General features: G+C 35.1%; 1 protein-coding gene across 1 annotated transcript; it reads right to left on the bottom strand.

The window, feature by feature from the left end:
- Positions 1-713: 713 nt before the first annotated feature.
- Positions 714-3,050, bottom strand: LOC131874209 (probable mitochondrial saccharopine dehydrogenase-like oxidoreductase At5g39410). Its single transcript, XM_059217473.1, has 2 exons — positions 2,364-3,050; positions 714-1,418 (listed from the first exon to the last, which is right to left on the bottom strand). Exons 1-2 carry the CDS (start codon positions 3,015-3,017, stop codon positions 714-716), a joined length of 1,359 nt encoding a protein of 452 aa, XP_059073456.1. The 5' UTR covers positions 3,018-3,050.
- Positions 3,051-16,630: the final 13,580 nt, after the last annotated feature.

Below are 16,630 nucleotides of genomic sequence, written 5' to 3'. Positions count from 1 at the left end.
TCAATTATATAGCATTAGTCCATTTCATCGGTTACAGTTTGTCCATGAATGTGCGTTAGTAACGGTCAAAGAGCATGTAGACTATGCCATATGCCTTTGTAACTGTCGTAACTGCCAGCAAATCATCACGGATGGCTTCACTCGCCCCTGCTGCGACTGTAGGAACATCATCGGTTTTTTTAGTTTTACATTATGATCCACATAGCTTCTTCAGGTGATGCTTGGTCTTCCATCATGTTTCCGTTTTCTTTCGGCATAATTAGAATTAATAATTTTAAGTTAGTGTTGGGAGAAATTCAGTTGTCTCTAGATGTTTGATTTTGTATATCTGATTCTTCACGAAGATTAAAAAAAAAATCTTCTGTATAAATAATGTGTCACATTAGTGGTGGATTCAGATTGGAGGAAGTCGGATAATTGTTCCCTATATTTTGTTTCGTTGCAAGTAGCTTTTAATCATCGATGATAAATGGAGCTGATATCCCTACGCTGTTTGAAAAAGATTACCTGTCTGCTTCAATGGTGGGCTGGACGTGAAAACCATTAAACCGATGTTACTTTCCGGGCAAATCCAAACCAAAATTTAAAAAAGTTTAACGTGAAAACCATTATATCGATTTTACTTCCCGGCAAATTCGAACCGAATCATAAAAATCTTATCCTTTACGGCATAATAAAAACCTTATCCTTTACGGCATGAGACATTTCAATATTTAGGTCCTTTTTGATATAGATGTAGTCTTTTTGCTGATAAGTTCAAACAATATGCCATTTTTTTCTAGGCGTTCTTGCAGATCTGTAGAACCAAACATAATTCCTGGTGGGAATACCCCTCCCTTTGGTAAAGTTTGGCGTTGATCCATCACAATGAGAGCACACTGAACAAGAATGATGGGAGTTGTTGCATAACCTACCTCAGGCCCTGAAATTCTGGTCACCACTTCCATATCTGGCTTTGATCCTTGCTGCAGAAGACGACTCTTATCACTATAGCCATGACCTACAAACCAATACTTGAATGAAGCACTTTTGATCTCCTCTTCTGTGGGGCCCGTCCTCCTGAATAGCCCAAAAGTGAAAATTCCGGGGTATTTGAGAAGAAGCGAGCGTCCCCACCTAAATTGGCCTAGTAGGAACACTATCAACCCCATACAAATTGTAACAAGTACAATCCAGAAACGTTTATAACCTATGAAAATGTCAACATAAACAGGCTTCACCTCTGACCAGGATTTCCTCCTCTTCTCCACTGCGGCAGAGTTCTCATTCACACCAGGCCAACCATATGGATTCTCTAATAACAAGGCTTGTGTTCTTCGAGCAACATCTCCATCTCCTGTGGGTGACGTCAGTGCCCATAGTCCAATTGATTTTTCGTGTTCAACTATCTTAGATTTCGGTGCAGGAAGGCCGGGTACCTACATGCAAAAAGCAATACTTCAAATTTTACAGAGTCATCATTAACGTCCTATTTTACTCCCAGGTTGCATTAAGATGGAGCAGAAAGGTGTGCTGTGAAGTAAATGGAGGGTTTTTGAAAGAGCTTCCATTTTTATTTTTTATAGATAATGAGATTGATAAATTGATGAAGGTCAATCTACAAATAAAAAATAATAACAAAAGATCAACTTTAATATTGCAAAACAACAATAAACAATCAGCATCACAACCAATAGAACTGAAAACAGCAAACACAACATACTAACTAACAGGAGGGTGACCCTAAAATCCGTTTACAATAAATGGAGGGTTTTTGAAAGAGCCCCCAGCTCTTTTATAGATAATAAGATTGATAAATTGATGAATGTCAACCTACAATAAAAAAACAATAACAAAGGATCAACTTTAATGTTGCAAAAGAACAATAAACAATCAATCAGCATCACAACCAATAGAACTTAAAACAACAAACACAACATAATAATTAACAGAAGGATGTAACCCTAAAACCCAAGCCTAGTTTACAGTAAATAGAAGGTTTTTGAAAGATCCCTCTTTTATATATAATAAGATTAATAAATTGATGAGGTCAACCTACCAAAAAAACAAAATCAAAAGATCAATGGTGCCAAACAATAATAAACAATCAACATCACAACCAATACAACTAAAAACAACGAACACAACATACTAGTTAACTGCAAAACAATAATAAACAATCAATATCACAATCAATAGAACTGAAATCAACTAAACAACATACAATAATAAACAATCAATATCACAATCGATAGAACTGAAATCAACTAAACAACATACTAATTAACGGAAAGATAGACTAAAATCTATTGAAAAACAACAATAAACGATCAACATACTGAAAACAACTAGAAACCATAAAATCTGAATTCGGACTCTCGTACCCGCAGGGGCCCGTATGTCCTAAGCTTTTGATCCTCCTCCGCGCGAGCGATGGCAACCACAGCAGACTCAAAAGTGGTAACATTCAGCACTACTCGCTTCTCAGACTCCAAAACCACATACGCATACACGCTATGAGGCACGGACGGTGGCTTCCACTGCCTGCTATGAAATATGACACCAAGGTCGGCGGGAACATAATCATAGGCACAGGCGGAAACGACGAGAGATCCGGTGAGAAGGGCCGAGCTATGGTAGTGCTCCTCCATCATTTCCATGAATTTTGGCTCGCCCGTGATGTCCAGGTAATCAATGCCCGCTTCCACGCAGGCAGCCACCACAGGCTCACCGTAGAGACGGAAGGGCCCAACACAGTTCACAATTAACCGTGTTCTCTTGCACAGAGCCGCCATGGATGCCGAATCCGTGACATCTGCTTCTATTATGGGGATTAAGGGCGGCATCTGCAGCGCCCCTTGTGCCGCCCATCGCACCGCATCCGCTAATTTCTCTCGGTTGCGCCCTGCTATGCCGATTCTTCTTCGCCCTTGCCCCTCCAGCCGCTCCAGATGCCTCATAAATTCTCTCAAAATGTATTTTGCTGCGAATCCTGAGGCGCCCAAAATCACTGCGTCCAATGCTCCTTCGTCTCCCATCTCCGCGTAACTTTCCCTTTTCAAGAAACTAGGTTTCTTAGGGTTCATGAAAAAAACTTATGCTTCTTCTTCTGCGAAATAGCAGTCTTTTAAAGGATGAAATTCGGGTGTAGCTTGCCTAACACTTTAGAAATTCGGAAATTTCTGGATGGAACTTAAAATTGCCTATCAAGTTAAAATTTTCGGATGGACCTAAAATGGCCTACCAATTTTGAAAATTTTCAGTCCAAAACCTGTCACACACCTGTATACTGCACACCGTCTTTTCCATGCCGGACACAGTTTCCAGTTTACACGATACTGGTATACAGTTTGGAGATTGACGAAGATTTTTTTAATACAGTAGGAAATTGCAAATCTTCACCAAGAAACTGCGAATCTTTACCACAAAAGAGTTTAACTGTAGAGTTTTAGGTTTTGCTGAAAAATAGCAGTCTTTAATGGATGAAATTCGAGTGGAGAACCAAAAATTTCCGGATGAGTTAAAAATTGCATAGCAAGTTAAAATTTCTCGATGTAACTAAGATTGCCTTCCATGTTTGAAAATTTTCAGTCACCAGTCAATTAATTACGGCCCAGAGGCCTATTACACACATGTCAAAACCTTTGTTAACAAAATTAAATTGCTCCAAAAAAGTATTTAATATTTAATTATAAATATCATATCAACATTACCAATGGTTTTAATTTCATGGCTAGAACTCCCTCTAACTTCATCATTATCATCAACCAATGGAGTAACATCTGTAATTTAATAAGATTAATTTAATTAGTATTAAAAAAAAATTATAATCATTAAAAATATAAATATTAAGCTTAAATATGAAATGACAACTTGATCTTGCTCGTTTAGTTTGATTCTTTTTAGAATATCTAAGACTTTCAACACATGTTTGCATGTGTTTCCTCTTTTTGCTTGGTCACATTAACACACATGGATATTTGGTCCAAATTTCCTAACAAGATACCATTTTGTGGGAATTGTTTGGCTTCTTATCTTATGTGTGTTAGGGAGTAGATTATATAGAGAACAATATGCATCTACTTTTTTTTTTTAATGTTTTTGTTTGGCTTTTTATTCTATTTTTTAAAATCTTTTTGTTTGGCTTCTTATCTTATATGTGTTAGGGAGGAGATCATATAGAGAACAATATGCATCTGCTATTTTTTTTAAGTAATATCTTTCCTTTTTTGAAGTTTATAAGAAATCCAGAAAAATATATTTTATTCTCTTTTATTTTTGTAGAATGGCTCTATCCTATGAAGACGTGTATGAATAAGTCAATCCATTGTTCTTGTGCATTTTTAGAATGATCATATAAATAGTGACTTTTGATGTAGGAGTGACTCTACACAGCATTGGTTTCTTGCATTGGCTTGATTTGAATGAAAGAAGTTTCTAATTTTTTTTTGCCCACATTGCTATACTGCAGCACTTGTATCTTCTAGATTGATAAGACCTAGCTTGTTTCACCATTTTTTTTGTCAATAGTTTGTCGAGTTCTCCTATCAATATTATATTGCCTTGTAATTTTGGATTATTTGTGGTAGCTTGTAGAAGTCTCCAACTTCAATTAAGATGACCTACTAACGAAGAATATCATGGTACTAGATACACATAGTGAAGCTTTTGTCTGGATAGCATGCATAGGCTAAATTAAAGAAACAAGGTTTTGAGATTGGCCAGGTGAAAGAAAAAGAAAAAGTATAATAATTTGTGTTTACATCAATTTTCAAATATTCGACAATATGAATGAATTTGTTGTAATTAAAAAGTTTAAAAGACTGTTTATAGTTACAAGATCATTACCTATGGAAATCATTTACTCGTAGCACATTGTGCCTTCATGTAATGCATGCATGTGCTTAAGAAAAATGTTGACTTGGATATCTCTATGCCATCATTACCTTACCATAGTTTCTAATTGAAATGGTACAAAATTAGCAGAAATACATGGAATGTGCAACCTTATTTGAAGGGATATCTCAAGAGACTCCACTTTACAAAGTGGAAGGAAATGAACTATCTTACTAATTTCTTCACTAGGTATTTTGCATGGGATGTTGCCAAGGCTGGGTATGTTTTCTATTATGTTAAAATTTATCTAACATATGTTATGTTAGTTGAATTCAAATCTAGGGCAATACAAAAAAAAATTAATATGACAAAAATAATTATATTCCTGGCAATCAATTTCTTCTAAGAAAGTGTTGAAAACTTGGTTAATTGTCAATTCGCTACATTGCAAACAATGATCAGTAAAATGTCACATGTTTAAATATAGCTCATATCTAGCAATTTTGAAATCTGAGAATTTTGTGTTTATTTGGGTATGTTTTTCTTTCATTAGAGATATAAGGAAATTCATTTGAAAAGAAGCTTTCAACTCTTCAAGGAAAACCTGCTCAAACTGTTGAGGTCAGAATTGTAAATATATTTGATTTTCAAATGTTGGGTTTCATGATGTATAGTATATACTAAAACAAATTTATGTCAATTATTTGTACAAGAATTACAAAACCGACTTTTTGATACGATTTCTTGATCCAATGGAAGTATGGAGCAGATTTCAGATAATTCAAATGGTTTAACGCTATGAGATTTTCACAATCCATGTTGTATTCTCTAGATTTTTTCTAGATTCGATTGTGTATGTATTTTTTACATCAACGTTTCGAATCACACTCCGTGATTCATCATCAGGATGAAAGGAATTCTAAGAAGATGAAAAACGGTGTTAAAGAAGGTGTTGCAACACACAAATTAGCTACACTAGGTGCTCTATCTGCTACATTTACATCAACTAATACAGAGGAAAATTTAACTGAACTGACGAGAACATCCTTCAAGCCTCAAAGATCAACTGCTACTTCTCTCCATTCTATGCACATGATTGAGATTAAAAAATTCTGCATAACAACCGTCAATAGTAGTGGATTCAGGTGAACCATTCATTGCAAATGTTGGATTTTTAGACTATTTCTATTAGCAATTTTGTGAAACTAAGTTACAATCACCCTCAGATAGTTTCACAAGCTTATGGAAAACTTTCATCAAATGACGAGCTCAGGAAAGTCTACGGTGAAGGTAAGATAGCACCACCAAATCTATATTGCACAAAAAAAGGTGTAACATTGAGAGATAAACTAATGTTTTTATGTATCTCAATTTCAACGTATTATTTGTTTAAATAAAAGGTTCCTTTTCCTAGGTTGTTTCAAGCATCTCTAGAGAAGGCATGAGCAAATTTTTAGGAATTTAATCAATATAGAAGCTTGTAAAAGTTCAACTTTAAACCAAAACCTAGATCCACTCTAAGATTGGACTTGCATGGACCAACTCATGAATCAACATGCCACATTTAATTTACTCAAGAACCAAAAGTACCCATCTAATTATCTAGAGTCCAAAAGTTTAACTTATACCAGTTTTACAATAAGTGAAAAATGAGGAAACAAAAATATTCTAAATAGGGAAAGATGAAATTATTAGATGTCGCCATTTATATTTGTTGGAGTTATCATGTTGTGGCTAATAATTATTTATTTAATTATTAGTCTATTATACTCTACACTTAAGCTAAACTTAGGCATCTTATAATTCTGTAGGGTTTTCTCCTTAAGGGTTTCTAGTATCCTTTTATAAGGATTCTCTCTTTGTAATTTGTAATTGTATTGCATTACTCTTGCACAATCAATATGACTCCTCTTTTCTGGATCATTGAATTCTGGCCTCCATAGCTTTGTTTTTGCTTCTCTCCTTTTGTGATAGGTTTGCATGCAGGTGATCCTTGGGAGCTGTAGATTTGATTTTTCGTCAACACCTATATGGTATCAGAGCTCAGATTCGCTACTACCTATTCTTGTTTTTTAAAGATTTTCTAGAGTTTTGAGGGTTTCAAGTTTTTCAGAGCTTTTTATTTGGATTTGGGGTGCTTCTTTGTTTTGGGGCATTTTGGGCTCAAACTAACCTTTCCGTTGAGCTCAAAAAACCCAAAAACCCCCATTTTCATATAAAATTTGTCCAATTTGGACAACTTTGGCCTTTGGAATTTTTTTTGGTTTTTGCCCATTTTTTCACACGAATTTCAAGAAATTCGTTAAAAAAATCAAAAAATTTGTAGTTTAACGGCTTGCAGGCTGACATGGCTTACAAGCCACTTGGAGTGGATGACAATTATATACCGTTGCCGCAACAGTTGCTTTGGCCGTTGTGGTCAGCGACTCCCTTTATTGTCGCCGACAGTTAGGGTAGCCGCTAGCGGCTTCCGCTACCGCCCAACAGTTAGCCCGTCCCCCAGCCAACCACCACTATCACCATCAGTGCACCACCTTGATCCACCACCTCCACTCAGCCTAAGCACCACCACCACCAGTTGCGCCACCCATTGGCCACTGGAGCTCCACCAGACCCTGTTTTACATGTTTTTGATAGGGGGGTCATTTTTTTGCCATAACTTGGGAAAACGGAGTCGAATTTTGGCAAACGAATAGGCGTCGAAAATATATTTCCAAGATCTCTTCAGATATAAAGGTTTGATCTTCTTTTTTTTCTTTTTTCATGTCTTTTTTTGACGTCAAAACCAGAAGTTCTTTTTTGCACTCTGGGAGGCATATCTTGAGCATTCAGACCCTGTTTTTGGCACATGAGATATCGTTGGAAAGATGGTTATGTGAAATTTCCAATGGTATGGGTCTTCTTTCCAGATTATAATCAAGGTACATTTTATTTAGTGTTTTTTGTTTATGCACTCTAGTGAATATCTTGGATATTTCAGCTCCTGGGATCTTTTTCTTTGTGTGGGATGACTCATCTTTGGCTATTATTCTGTATTTCCATTCTTTTGTCTTCTTTGAGCATTGCATACATCATTTTGTAAGCATTTTTTTTTTGCAAACGCACTGAGATAAAGTGCCACTATGCTTTGCATGCTTGGGATTTTCCACATCTTGTGCCTTATTGTACTCGCACTCCATTATAAAGTGCCATGGGGGGGTTTGATGTTTGCCTTTGTTTACCATCTACCTTTGTCACATGCGTGTTCCTTCCATGACATTAACCTCATGATGTGTGTCAAGTGAGTGTTCCTTTCATGACACTAGCCTTTATATGTGTTTGTACTTTCTGTTGCACTCTTGATGTTCCTGGTTCTTCGTCATGCATTTTTTCTTGGCATTCAGTTTCAGTGTACTTGTCACCTATCCCTTGTCAACATTATGGGGGGGTTTCTCTTGTTGGTTGTTGGTTCTAATGCTTCCTTGGTTCGTTGGAGTGAGCTATGTATTTAGTATTTGTTCCTATGTACTAGGCAGATGCAGTGGATGGTTACTTATGCATTTTGGTGAGATGGATCATTTACCATGGACACTTTCATTCTTATTTTTGGAGGCAACCTTCCATCTTCGATTGATTAGCTCTTCAGACTTTGGTGTTTTTATCATCTGTATCTTCGAGTTCAGTTGTCTGTCTTTGTTTGTCATCTGATTCGAGTAGTGTTATTTGAGGGCACTCATGCATATTACAGTCTTCTCTACCTTATCATCTTCTATTTTAGTGGAGGTTATTTAGATCGACAGCTATTCTTTGACAGTGTTTGCAGCTTCATGCTTCAGTGGTGTTCTTCATATTCGTCCTTTGTTCCTTTTTTCTGGGACATTCTCTTGTTTAGAGGCTTCTTCAGTCCTTCACATGTCTTTCTCTCTTTAGGAGAGGATTTTTTCCCATGAGGTTTTCTCCTTTTCTCTAATTGTGAGAGATCTTTTGTACTTGGGTACCTCATCAAGCCTAGTTGTCGAGACCCATTGTTACTTTCATGCATGTTGTTTACATGCATTTTTTAATCCTTAGTTGTTTTTAGCTACTCCTTAAGTTCATCTTAAGGGGGAGTGTTAGAGTTATCATGTTGTGGCTAATAATTATTTATTTAATTATTAGTCTATTATACTCTGCGCTTAAGCTAGAGTGTTAGAGTTATCATGTTGTGGCTAATAATTATTTATTTAATTATTAGTCTATTATACTATGCGCTTAAGCTAAACTTAGGCATCTTATAATTCTTTAGGGTTTTCTCCTTTAGGGTTTCTAGTATCCTTTTATAAGGATTCTCTCTTTGTAATTTGTAATTGTATTGCATTATTCTTGCACAATCAATATGACTCCTCTTTTCTGGATCATTGAATTCTGGCCTCCATAGATTTGTTTTTGCTTCTCTCCTTCTATGACAGGTTTGCATGCAGGCGATCCTTTGAAGTTGTAGAGTTGATTTTTCCTCAACACCTATAATATTTTTACTATTTTCTTTGTTTGGCTATGTAAGTCTCACTGATGTCTCATTCACCAAAATGACAACAAATGCACCTGTTGTGTTTTTAATATTAGCAAGAAAAGTGTGTTTTGTAGGCATTTTGCAAACTTCCTATTACATAAGTATTGTCACAAAAATGGTTATTTTCACAACAAAGAGGAGCATCACTGGGTCAACGTTTGTCTATTAAAAAGACTCATTGTCAACCAAGAAACCTCTAGCTTACCATAGACCAGTGCATTGAAATGATTCTACTTCTCCATCTTCAATGTAGAAATGGTAGATAGATGTTCCAAGAAATATTGCTAGTAAAATTGAAAAACAAACTTTTATCTCACATCACATGGCAATGACAAGGCTAGATTTCCTTTAAACTTTCAGCACTGAATTCCACAATGTTTGATTGGCAAGGGATAGGACCTTCAACGTAGTAGTGTTTGGGAAATATTCCTCGTAGATATGAAATTTTGGTTCATCTCAACTACAATTTCCACACTAGCTATTAGTATTTCCTATTAATCTTTTTTTTTTTTTGCAATTGGTGTTAGTGTAGAATACTCTGCATAGAATATTCCTTTAAATAAGTTTTCTAGTTGTTAAAAGATAGGATTATGATTTCTTAGTTGTGCAATCTTGCATGGATTTTTCCAATCTTGCAGAAATCTAAAAGCCTATTTTCTAGTTGGTTGTTGCTATTCTAGATGGCTCTTCTTGTGCTTTATATATTGTACACATTCCTAAATCAATCAAGCAGTTTATTCTTAATTTTTATTTTTCTTCTCAATTTATACAATTATGTAATTTGCAACTCTACCAGTGTTCCTGGTTTTCACGAGTTTAGCAAATAATTTTACATGGTATCAAAGCTCAGTGTGGTATGAGTGCAAATTCATATGTACATTGTGTGAAGATGTGATCTTCTTTTTATTTCAATTTGTCTTTTGCAAGGAGTTCTTCTCTTTATTTGCAAGCAAATTTCTGTGAAGATTATCACCACCATGGAGGCAGATGTAAACCTTTGTTTCTAGATACATGCATGTTTCTCTCCTAATTTTTGCATGCTCTTGTTTTCTTCCTATGTTGATTCTTTAAAAATTGTGTATGCTTTATGAGCATTGCATGATAAAGATCTGGGAAAATTTGAAACTTTGTAAAATTGAATATGGGGGTTTCTGCATAAAGCACCTAGTGTAGGTTTCTTTTATTAAGATTCTTGAATAATCAAACTTAGGATATTGAAAGTTGATAATTAACGACCAAACTTCGCTCTTTTCCTCCAACTAGCAGCCAAAAGTGTTCTTTTGTTCTTAATTCCTGTCTATATGAGATTCCAATGTTGCAACTTGGTTTGCTCCTAGAGATTATTTCTAGCAAGGTTCCTAACTACATGAGATTCCAGAGTTGCATCCTCGAGTGCTTCCAGAGTTTCTTTCTAGTGGGACAATATTAAGCATTGGATTCACAACGGCTTCATCCTAACCAAAGGACATCTTTGCAGTTCCTATATTTGGAGCACATTTCTACAAATATACTCTTGTCTTCATATGATCAGTTTTTGTATTTAGGGACCAAGTACCTGTATGTTCATCCATTTGAGCAGTCCAGAATATGTACAACTACATCTTGTGTAGTGGTTTCTATGATTCTAATGTAATCTTGTTGCAATGTAGATTCATTTGCAGTTCTTCATCGACAGTTGCAGCTTCTTTTTTTAGTTTGAATAAATGGTTATGGGTTTTTCTCTCTTGGGTTTTCTCTATTCCTCTGTAATTGGGTTCTTGATCATGGCTTTTTTTCCAAGACCCATATCTTTTAATTCATCTAGCTACACTTAAGGGGTGGTGTTAGTGTAGAATATTCTCCATAGAATATTCTTTTAAATAAGTTTGCTAGTTGTTAAAAGATAGGATTATGATTTCTTAGTTGTGCAATCTTGCATGGATTTTTCCAATCTTGCATAAAGCTAAAAGCCTATTTTCTAGTTGGTTGTTGCTATTCTAGATGACTCTTCTCATGCTTTATATATTGTACACATTCCTAAATCAATCAAGCAGTTTATTCACAATTTGGGACAGCTATATCACAACCTTTGTTCATTATATGCTTTTATTTTCTCAATCAAATACAAGTTTGATTCGCCTCCCTTACTCATCTTATTGGAAAGTTTCAATTATGTCCGATATTTATGAAGATGCTTGGAAAAAATTTTACACCTATGCTACTATTGTACAAGCCTTTCGACTTAAAAATTAACTAGTTTATATATATTGAATTATATATATAAAGAAAGCCTAAATATATTGACGCTTTCATTTTTTAATTTAATAAAATTATTATTTAAATAGAAATACAAAATGAAAGCCTAAATATCTTTCGACTTTCTTTTTATAAATAATTTAATATATATAATCTAATAGCATCCACAACACAACAAAAAATAAATAGAAAGTAAATGAAAATATTTACTTATTTATTATATACTTTTATTTTCTCAATTGAATGCAAGTTTTATTCACTTCCCTTACTCATCTTATTGGCTTGAAAACCACTTACTATATTTAATAGCTATTTAATCACACATTTATTACAGGAAAATAGGCGTGAAGGGAGGGGTGTAACACATCTATAATGGAAAACACAGAAGTATGTCGGATATTTATGGAGATGCTTGGAAAAAATTTTAAATCTTTTTAAATCTTTTTATCAAATTTATTTCTTTTTAACAAACAGTGGAGATTTCAATTATGTCGGATATTTATGGAGATGCTTGGAAAAAATTTACGCGGGCTCTCAAGCTCCATGTTGCCATTGTAGAAGCCTTTCAACTTAATGAAAGAAATGTCTTTATTATTAATTAATTATTAAATAATATTACATATAGTACTAGACATGATATGACCATTCGGTTCAAATAAGGTTAGAAAATATTCAATAATAATAATACATGTGCATTTATCTTTAATTTTTTAAATATATCATATATTTTCAATTAATGATATTTTTCTATCTATTTAATTTTACATTTAATAAATTCAAAATTTAATCATATGATTTATTTCATGTTTTTTAAATTTCAATATAATAAAAATTTGGTCTTATATAAGAAGAAGAATATTATTATTTTTAAAATGAATTTTTTTTATATAATTAATATTAGTTATAATAATATTAAAAATACCTAATATATTAATATTAAAAATATAAATTTAATATTAAATAAATAAATATCAATTATCAATAAAATATTAAATTAATTTTAACATTATATATTAAATGTATGTAAATAAAAAATTATATATAAATATCAAATATCTATAAATATATATTAAGATATTTTGCATTCAATTAAATTATTTGTTGTATTTTAGAAAAAACTATAATTATATGTTATATTTAATAATATTATAGACTATGTCTTCGGACATGTAGTGTCACGGTTAAAACACTTCGTTGGTGAAGCGGCCACTAAGGTTCAAACCCCTGCTAAGCCATTGTGCTTGCAAGCCTTGTGTCTTCGTTGGGTCGTTGTGCCCGCGAGTTTGAACAAGTGAAGTGTGGGGATGAGGTCCCCCAGTTGTGGCCTCACCGGTTCATAGCTCCAGGTCAAAAGCGTTTCACGTGGAGCTAAAAAAGGTTCACGAGGCATTATATATATATATATATATATATATATATATATATATATATATATATATATATATATATATATATATATATATATATATATATATATATATATATATATATATATATATATATTGCATATAAGAAGAAAAGACTGTTACAAAGGCATGCATCATTTTTCTACCTGGACTACAGGGCCAAACTTCGCAAGTCTAGAATATTACTATGAACTATAAACAGAGATTTATAGAGTTATACATATGTTACTATAAAGCATAATTTCAAAAATGTACACAATGCTCATATTTGCCGAACTGAAATGCTATGTCCATATCACAGCAGCATCTTCTCCTGAACTACTTCCACCCAAGTAGTCCACCCCAGGGGACCCTCCATCCACACAGTTTTCTTGCCTTTGAGTACTTGTGAGAGCATCTGAATCTGGTCTTTAACTGGGTCTTTGATTTTGGCAACCTCTAGTCCAAGGCTCTCCATTGCTAGGTCAATGTCCTGCTTTCCTCTTGTTGCATGCCTCCATTTGTATCCATTCTCCATCTCATGAAGGTACATCTTTGCATTTCCATCCTTAATGAACCTAAGGAACTTATGCTTCTCAATATTCATTGTCATATAGACCTGCAAAAAAATGCGGTGAAGGGTGAGTCCACGAAAAGACTCAGTAAGGGCCCTACCTATGCCTTGAAATTTATCTTCATTTCTGATTTTCCATATATACCATAAAATTTCAGTGGAAAGAATATGCCAAAATAGATTAGTGTCTTTTTTCAGACCCTTAATATACCCAATTAGAACATCAAACACAGTGAATTGGTTAGGAATAGAGATACCAGATAACAACCAAATTTCTCTAGCAATACTACATTCAAAGAAAATGTGTCTAACTGATTCAGGGACCCTGCAAACATTGCAAATATCACAATTATTGTGATCTTTTTCTGAAAGGTAGCATGTTGATAATCAAAAGCCATTTAAAACATTTTTCTTTGGGTGCAACGGGACTACTCCATAATCCTGAAAACACCTTCTGCCACTGTTTTACTAAAAAATCTGCAAGCCATAACTTGTTAATATATAATATAATGGATTCATCATATGTTAGAGTCTTATAAATATTGATAGCTTTAATATTAGACACGTGTATAGTATTATTCCACAAAAAATCATTTCAATTGTCATTAGTAATCTTGCACTTTTTGGGCAACTGAAGGTTACCGCAAGCTTTTTTCATCATGTTATAGGTCCGCTTGTGGGAATCTTGCAAATCGAATCTACCTCTGAGGATTTCCCAACTAAGAAGCCTATCATCAACAATAATGTCTCTAAATCAGCAAATGTCTTTTGTGGCCCAGGCTTTAGCAAAGCACCCTTGCGTAAGGGCAAGAGGTCTAGAGGAGTGAAAGAGGTTCCACCAAATGGATCTACCCCCATGGATGAACTCATTGTTGCTGACCCTAGTATTGCTGATGAAGGGCCTAATACTTTTCCAGGCCTTCCAAATACACTTAAAGACACTCAAGCCCTGCACTTGGACTTCAAAGTCTCCAGCCACTAGGTCACAAAAAGGTAGGGATTTCCAAGATTTGGCCTTTTTCGGTACAGCCCTCAGGATGTTATTTCTTACCTAAATTTACTAAGGTTCATTGCCATCAAATGCCTGGAAGATCCATTTTTCCACAAGAGAAGTCCCTTGGATTCTCAAATCCTTTAAGCCTAGTCCTCCCAAACTCTTTTCCTTGTGACACCATTCCCATCTAACAGAATGCATCTTTTTATTTCCTTTCCCATCGGACCAAAGGAAATTCCTGATGGTTTTTTGAATTTCCAGGATTTGGTAGTTGGAGAACATCCACATCGAGGAGTAATATATGTTGTAAGAAGATAATTTTTTTGACACACCTACACTCTTCCAGTCAGTGAGAGATACCTATTATTCCATTTATTGAGCTTTTTGTCAATCTTGCTTCTAACCCATAACCACATTTCTTTGAGAGAAGCTGAGATGGAAAAGGCAATTCCCAGAAATCTGACTATCCTATTTGCCCCCCCCCCCCCCATTGAACCCCAAACTATTGTAACCACTCTAGAGGTTGATCCTCCCAACCAAGCATGGTAGATTTGACCTGAGAAACTTTAGCTCCTGGCATCTCCCCTAAAAACTTAATTTTTCCCTCCAAAGCCTCCATATTTGGTTTACTGAGTTCTATAAAGAGTGTCATTTCATTAGCAAATTGAGCATTAATCAGCTCATCACCATTCAGACGTTTGAGACCTTGTACTTTAGGGGAGATGGTAAGGTCTCTTAGGATGTAGTATAGGGCATCAAAGGAAAAAACGAAGAGAGCAGGGGCTAGAGGGAAGCCCTATCTAATAGACCTGCTAAGAGTGATATTCTGCGAAAAGGAACCATTAACTTCCACCTGGGTCGATGCATCTTTGAGGAGAATCATCACCCATTTGCAGAACTCTGCTGGAAAGCCGAATGCTTCTAACATCATCAGAATGAACCCCCATTCCACCCTATCATATGCCTTCTCGAAGTCTAGGAGGAACATGGCTGCATTCTGCCCTGATATCTTTACCCACTCCATGGCCTCCCAGCTAGTGACTAAATTTTCAAGGATGTAGCTTCCCTTGATGAACCCTATTTGCATGGGACAAATGAACTTAGGCAGTAAAGTCTCTAACCTAGTAGCAAGAGCTTTAGCCAGTATTTTATAGGAGACATTGAGAAGCGTTATTGGTCTCCAATTTTTAATAAGAGACTTGTCTCCTTCTTTAGGTAGCAACTTAATAATCCCTTTGTTAATTCGTTCACCTAGGGATCCAGTCTCAAAGGCCTCTGAGTATAGATCATGAAGGTCTTGACAAACCCATTCCTCATTAGCTTTGTAAAATTCAACAGGCAAACCATCTGGGCCTGGCGTTTTGTCATTTTTCATACTTTTAATAGCAACTTTCAGCTCTTCCACTACGCTTGAGCATCCTTTGTAGTAATCTTAGAGGGGATAATCATCCTGCACTTTTCTCTAGTATCCCGAGAGTTAATGGAATCTTCTGAGGTGAAGAGGCCTCCTTAATATCATCAAGTTCCATAACTTCTTTGTTATCTATCCAAATCCTATCAATTTGCTCTCTACACTGCTTTTGTTTTAGCATATTGAAGAAGAATTTAGATCCTTTGTCACTAAATTGCATCCAATGGGCTCGAGCCTTGATCATGGCCCCTCTAATCTTGGATTGTTGGTGTTTCCTTAGATTGTCCCTTTCTAAGGCTACTTTGTGTGACAGTTCTATCTTGCAAGGATTATCTTGGATCTCTACCTCACATAGGTGAAGTTTATCAAATAGTGTTCTCTTCTTCCACCTATAGTCTTTAGCTTTCTTCTGCCCTATAGTTTGTAGAAGCACCTACCAACGATTGACATTTTGATTCCATATGCTTATGTTGGAACTCAAATCTTTATTGCCTTTGTTGAACAATCTAACAATTTTTAGTGCACTCAAAAAAACTGGGTCCTTTAGTAAATTGGTGTTTAGGAAGAATTTGTCTCCTTCATTTCCTTGCCTCTCTGAAGAGTCTCTAAGCCTAATCTGAGAGATAATCGAGTGATGGTCTGATAGTGAGGTCGGATAAACAGTCACAGTGTTACCATTCTTGTCTGG

This window comes from Cryptomeria japonica, chromosome 3 (assembly GCF_030272615.1).
Source record: "Cryptomeria japonica chromosome 3, Sugi_1.0, whole genome shotgun sequence".
In the NCBI taxonomy this organism is placed as follows: domain Eukaryota; kingdom Viridiplantae; phylum Streptophyta; class Pinopsida; order Cupressales; family Cupressaceae; genus Cryptomeria; species Cryptomeria japonica.
Note: the sequence above shows the minus strand (reverse complement) of the source record. Positions and strands in the feature narration are given on the sequence as shown.

Bases quoted from the DNA above. Each gene is read 5' to 3' on its own strand.
- LOC131874209 (XM_059217473.1), bottom strand. From the start codon at position 3,017: ATGGGAGACGAAGGAGCATTGGACGCAGTGATTTTGGGCGCCTCAGGA. The intron at 1,419-2,363 runs GTACGAGAGTCC...TTTTGCATGTAG, and splicing joins GGACATACGGGCCCCTGCGG to GTACCCGGCCTTCCTGCACC.